The 6517-nt window shown below is 45.3% G+C and overlaps 1 protein-coding gene across 1 annotated transcript; it reads right to left on the bottom strand.

Moving 5' to 3' along the window:
* Positions 1–304: 304 nt before the first annotated feature.
* Positions 305–2378, bottom strand: LOC130504725 (uncharacterized). The gene is made up of 3 exons (XM_056999353.1): positions 2232–2378; positions 865–2076; positions 305–706 (listed from the first exon to the last, which is right to left on the bottom strand). Exons 1-3 carry the CDS (start codon positions 2376–2378, stop codon positions 305–307), a joined length of 1761 nt encoding a protein of 586 aa, XP_056855333.1.
* Positions 2379–6517: the final 4139 nt, after the last annotated feature.

Genomic DNA, 6517 nt, shown 5'->3' on the forward strand with positions numbered 1-6517 from the left:
CCAGAAGCTTGGAGCCTATCTTTAAGTTTCGACCCAAGTTCCCTTCTGTGAGTGGGACCTCATCCATTTCCTCCACCTCCGGCTCTTCGGTATGCGGGGCCGGAAGCTTTTTCTGTAATTGCTATAAGACTTGGGTCTTTCCCTTTAAAGTAGTCTGGTAGCAGGACCTGGCATTTTCCTGATCTCCTTTGACCGCCTTGATGCTCCAGGGAGTTGGGAATTTGACCAGTTGATGCAAAGTCGAAGGTATAGCTCCCATATCGTGGATCCAAGGCCTTCCTAGTATCACATTATACGATGAGGGTCAATCGACGACTAGGAACTTCGTGGCTTGATTTATCCCCTCGGCGTCCACGGGGAGAAAGACCTCTCCTAAGGTTTGCTTGACCTCTCCGCTGAAGCCTACAAGGGGAGTCGCCTTTCTAGTTAGAGCTGTAGGTTCCAACCCTAGGTCGGCGAAGGCCGAATGGAAGATTATGTTGCTGGAGCTCCAATCGTCTACTAATATTCGCTTGACCAAGCAGTTTGCTATGGTAAGTGAAATGACAAGGGCGTCATGATGAGGAGCAAGAACCTTCTGTTGCTCCCTAGCAGTGAAGCTGATCTCATCTGTTCCGAGGAGTAGGCGCTTAGGACCCTCGGCCTCTTGGCCATTCCTGGCGTTGCGTGTACTTCTCTTGGCAGCGGCACTGCTAATTCCGCTTACCTACGATCCGCCTGTGATGACGTGGATCACTCGATCTTGTGTGGTGGCAATGCGGGAGCTGCTTCGGTAGGGAGACCGGGACCTTCCCTATTTAGAAGGTTCTTGGCCTTATCTGAGAGGAACTCCCTTAAGTAGCCTTTCTTGAGGAGCTCGGCGACTTCCATCTTCAAGGCTATACACTCTTCCGTGGTGTGACCATGGTCACTATGGAAGTCGCACCACCGCTTGGGGTTTCGATTAGCCTCTGCAGCCTTCATCTTATGAGGCCACTTAACTTGTGGACCCATTTGTCGTAGGACACCGATCAGTTCCGGTTTTGATATCACAAGATGAGAGATATCTGGCCAAGTGGACACCATCATCCCCTCGGATCTAGGCAAAGGTCGATGTTGGTACCTGCCCCTGCTTGGGTTGCCGGTCTCCCTCGCGGTCTTGGGATAAGAGGGCTCATCGCGGTCATTCCTAGTCGGCTTTGAGGACTTCTGATCGTAATTCGGACAGGCTTTGGCCCTACTAGCAACATCTTCCCACTTTACTTGAGCCCAAGCACGAGACAATACGTCCTCCATATTCCTGCACTTATATTTGATCAGCTCCTTGTAGAGATCTTCCTCCGGAAGTAGACACCGCTTGAAGGCTGAGATAGCCGTATAAGCGTTGCACTCAAGGATAGCCACCTTCTCTTGATTGAAGCGTGCTATGTAGGAGAAAAGGGGTTCATTCCTATGCTGGAGGACTTCATAGAGGTCGTCTGAGTTCTTCTCTAGGTTGCGACTACTAGCAAATTGCTCCACGAACTTGTCGCTAAGGGCTGCAAAGGACTTGATGGACTTGATAGGAAGATTGATGTACCATTGGAGAGCAGGGCCAGTCAAGGTTGATCCGAATCCCTTGAACATGTTAGCTTCCCGTGCATCCCAGGGGATTGCTAATGCTAGCATGCGTTGCTTGTACTGGGTGATATGATTTTCAGGATCCCTAGTATCTTCATACATCTTTATGCTCGGGAAAGAGAACTTTCGTGGCATCTCCACTGAAGCAATCTCTTCCACGAAAGGTGTATCGGAGTAGGACCTCTGATTACTCCTTCGAATAAGAGGAGCTACACCTGAAAGTCTTTCTTCCATAGATTGAATGGTGCCAAACCTTTCGGAGACCACCCTTTCTAAGTAGGATGCTAGAGCCGGATCTGAGATCCCGGGATCATCGGGTGAGTACTCTTCGTCCTCTGTATCGGAATAGCTATCCACTTGCACTCGGGTCCCATCATTTGCAGCTTCTCGGCCTTCGGGTTCGTTGTCGGCGAAGACGGGTCGATGAGGTACTTCTTCACCATCGCGTGGAGTGTTGAGCAAAGCCAGGGTCGAACCCTAGTTCGGAACCGCTTTCGCTTGTTGCTAGTTTCACCGAGGGTATGGTTCTCTTGTCGGGGGACAAGATTATCCGCTTCTATGGCGTCTAGCTTCTCGGCGCTCTCCTGTAGTTGCTTGGAGTGTTCTCCAAGTTGGTCTTGTAGGGTTTGAACTTCGAAGAGAAGTTCAGGACCTCCGGGTGTGGTCTCCTGAGCTTTGTGAAGATCGGTAACCTGACTTTGCAGAAACTCGAGCTTGTTGAGGAGCTCGATCTCCTTCGAGGTCATCTCTGCTTGGTTAGTATCGTCCTCTAGTGCCATCGTCACGTAATTGGATTACTCCCATTGATAGACCCCGGCCCAAGTATCAGTACATGGAACCAGCTCAGCATGGAGTTCAGGACGTCCAGATCAAATCAGCCGAGGTTCATCCATCCGGCCGTACCAGATAGACATACCGAGCCGTGTACCGGATCGACCCCCGTACACCCGGAAAGGACCCACGACCAGACGATGGAATTGATCGACCGACATCACTTCTTTCCCGACCCATTCATCATTCTAGGACTAACTGTCGAGCCAGAATCCTGGATCATCGTGATCAACACCTGGATCATCGTGATGATCGTGATCAACAACCGGATCTTCGTGATCAACACCAGGATCATCGTGATCATCACCCGGATCATCGTGATCATCACCCAGATCATGCTGATCACGACCTTTCCGACCACTTTGATGATTTCATGATGATCGATGCTTCCATCTTCTCCAAAAGAATGTTTCTTAAGCTCCCTAAAGATTTGGGTCAAGAAAAGTTGCCATCCATTCATGAAGGTTCACTGAACAGCCCGCGGACAGCCCTTCGTCCGTACTGGTCCATACCGTGATGAACTTGATCAACACAGCAAGGTTCATTGAACCTGGACAGAAGAATTTGAAGGATTCAACTGCAGTCAACCTGAGATTTCGTGCCTTGACCAGATCTGGTCAATATTTATATTTCTATGGAATATTTTCTTTTTCTAGGATTACATTTCCAATGATTATTTATGTCTTTCTTTGACTTGTAATCCTATAAATAAGGCCTATGAGCCACGAAATAAAGCAGATCTTTTTCCCCTTTTATGAGTTTTTACTCTCTGTTCTTTGTCAAGAACATCTCTAGTTCTTGGTGAGGTTATCTCCAAGCTTCGATCCTTCCTTTGTTGGACAGGTGCGTCACATCCGCAAGAAATGAAGTCTGGTAGTATCATTGGGCCTTTCCGCATCCATTGTGTCACCATTCATCCCACCAGTTCTCTATCCTTCCGGATCAGAGTCCATATCAACCTTACCGAAAGAGTGATCCCGATTTTGGTTCTATCAAGTGGTATCAGAGCCACTCTTCCGGTAACTCTATTTCTATCCATTTTTTCTCATCTCTCCATTTCTTCTAAACACTTCTTCATCTATCTATCTTGAACCCGGGCCCCTCATTACCATCCACCATATTAAAAAAAAATCGATTAAAAAAAAAGGGTTTCAAAGTTTCAAAGATTCAAAGTTAGTTTTTTTTTTTTGTGGATTGGTGGTGGAAGAGAAAGTCTGCTGGCCGAAGAGAAATTCGGCCTTTGAGGTGGTTAAGGCGGGTTCCCTTTAAATATCCTATCTTTCTATCTTAAACACTTTGATCTTGCTTGGATTTTGCCCATTGGGATTCTTGATCTGTTCTCTTAGAACCTTGAGAAGAAACTTGTGTGATCACCATAAAATCTGAGAGAAACACTTGTGTGGTGAGGATCAAACACTTGAGAGTGTGAGATTTTTTATCTAACTTTTGTGTTGAGATTTTTTTCAGGTTATGATGTTTGGTTTTCAAAAGAGAAGTAGCAAGGAGAACTCCTCACGACCATCTGTCTCTCAAACTCCATTTAAATATTCTTTGAATAAATTTGATGAGTTTGTTAGTGTGCAGGAAAAGCCAAACAAGAGGAGCAAAGAGCATGTCAAGTCGTCCAAAGGTCAATCTGATCCAAAGAGGCGATCCTTTCAGTTTGATATCCAAGAGATCTGTGATGACTTTGAGATAGGATTGATGAAAGCTCTCAAGGACGTCAGCAAGAGCGACAAGAAGAGCACATCCACATGTGCACCAGTAGCTGAGCCATCCTTGTTCATCAACAAGAAACCCAAAGGTAAATCTGAAATCCATGTTGAGGAGTTTAAAGATCTTTCAGATTCTTTACCTACCTTGATGAATATGATGAAGAGCCGATTGAAAAGCTTGATGATTTGTGAAAAGATCATGATTTTCCTACTCCTGAATCTGAGTTGATGCTTGATAGTAAACTAACCTGTTTTGAGCCGGAGCTTCCGAGCAGTCTTGTTCTTAGTTCACAGGATTTTGAGGAAGAGCCATTCAACCATCCACATCATGGACGACTTCCTGGCACTAGGACACCTTTGGATGATGATCTATGTCCTATCTTTGATGAGGAGGACGAATCTGGTCCAGTCTTTGATGAGGAAGCACCCAGCATCAACATGGACAGTCATCTTTGCTTTGATCCCGACACAACTCCTCCCCTTTTATCCACTGACGTTCAAGAGCACTGTGAGAAACTTGATTTGATTTATTCTCTGCCTGAATTTTTTGTTGGAATCAGTTCTCATAATGTCAAAAGTTTTGGTCTAGACAATGTGAAAAAATTTTGTGTTTCAAATTCCATTTTTGATAACTTGATTCATTCTTTTGAGAAACTTGAACCTGATAAACTCTTTGATCAAAAACGTTTTCTAAATGACAATGATATCTCTTCTGGTCTTGTTTTGAGTTTTGATCAGTTTCTGAAACATCACAAAGGTTTTGATCATCTTGAAAAATCATTTGAGCTTGTTTTGCAACAACCAGATTTTTGTTTCCGGAAACCTTGTGATTCCTTTGTTTGTTTCGAGGATAATGGTTTTGATCTGAGTTTCTGTAGTCATGGACTGACCACTGGTGATTTGTTTGCATTCCCTTGTGCCTTGGACGAATTTATGGTAAGACTTTGCTAGAACAGAAATCACTTAGATCTGAAACTGATTTTTGTTGTGATTCTGATTTGAAACCTGCCCCTTCTTATTTTGAATCTGATCTTGATCTAAAGATTTGTGTTCTGAATATGATCAACCTAGGCTCGTCTTGAATATGTTCTATGGGGTTCATGCCTTGAAAGCATTATGATTTGGAACACCTTCTTTGAAAAAACATATTGAGCTTTGGAAAAATAATTCCCAGTTTGAGCTTAATCTTTTGTGTTCTAAATCTGAGAAACTTGTGTATGTTGTGAAATTGTTCTTTAGGAACTATGAAATCACGAGCCTTGACACCATTCTGGTCTGTAATGTTTACTTTGATGTGCATCTTGACAGGCTGAAATGTGTGCTACTTGTTCTAGGAAAAGATAGCTTGATTTCTGATTTGCACAAGTACATGTCTTGCACATATGATCCTGGTATTTTAATGTTTGTTTTGAGTGTCCAGGATAAACAGGTTCAGCCTCAGAGAAGAGAAAGCATTGACCATGCTTGTCAGCCTGAAATTTGGAGATGCATTGATACATCCACTCAAACTGGCCACCTTGGAGATGCCAGCGACATAGGTTCAGTCCAAAGCGAATATCTCGACGTCCAGAAGGTCTTTCGTCTTGACTCCAATTTTTCGAAAAATCCAACTCCCCAAGGATTCACTGAGGCTTGGAATCACTTGAAAAGCTTTACGGAGGAAGGCGTTATGAATTTTTCAAACAGGCGGTTTCCCAGTCCATCTATCTGCGAGTATCCAACTTTTGAAGCAGATTCAAGCCTTGTGAAGAAGCAGCCTGCGCCAAAGCCGATAATAGCATTCAAGATGAATCTCTCCTCTTTCCAGAAAGCTCAATATCTGGAAAATGGCCACGGAATCATGAAGTTATGATCCATTCTCCAAAACCGGTCAAACCTGTTCTGCACTTGCTTCAATGGAAAGTTAGACGATCTGTGTTGGGGTCAAAAACGGTTATCTCGAAATCAACGGCTAAGTCTATTTGTCATACGAAAGTATAAGGAAGAAACGGAAAGTGATCTAAGTTTGGATAGGCCGGACGACAAGGAATCCGCCTTGAAACTTCAAAGAGCCCGTTCTCCCAAACCGTGAGGACCCAGAAAACGATCAACATATCAAATCGAAGACCTCGTCGAGACGCACGTACTGGTCGTGGCTGCCGGCGGCTAGCCCCCGTGCTGGCCGTGGCCGCCGGCGGCTAGCGCCGGTGCTGGCCGTGGCCGCCGGCGGCTAGCCCCGTGCTGGCCGTGGCCGCCGGCGGCTAGCGCCCGTAACGGTCGTGGCCGCCGGCGGCTAGTGTTGGGGTCAAAATCGGTCAAGACGAATCGATGTCCGAAAGTCTCGGAAAAACATGAAAAATGTTAAAGCAACCTCGAGAGACCAATTGTTAATC

Source organism: Raphanus sativus, unplaced genomic scaffold, assembly GCF_000801105.2.
Source record: "Raphanus sativus cultivar WK10039 unplaced genomic scaffold, ASM80110v3 Scaffold1761, whole genome shotgun sequence".
Taxonomy (NCBI): domain Eukaryota; kingdom Viridiplantae; phylum Streptophyta; class Magnoliopsida; order Brassicales; family Brassicaceae; genus Raphanus; species Raphanus sativus.

Bases quoted from the DNA above. Each gene is read 5' to 3' on its own strand.
- LOC130504725 (XM_056999353.1), bottom strand. From the start codon at position 2,378: ATGGCACTAGAGGACGATACTAACCAAGCAGAGATGACCTCGAAGGAG. The intron at 2,077-2,231 runs GTTCAAACCCTA...GTTCCGAACTAG, and splicing joins GTCCTGAACTTCTCTTCGAA to GGTTCGACCCTGGCTTTGCT. The intron at 707-864 runs GTCGCCGAGCTC...GGCGGATCGTAG, and splicing joins GTATAGCCTTGAAGATGGAA to GTAAGCGGAATTAGCAGTGC.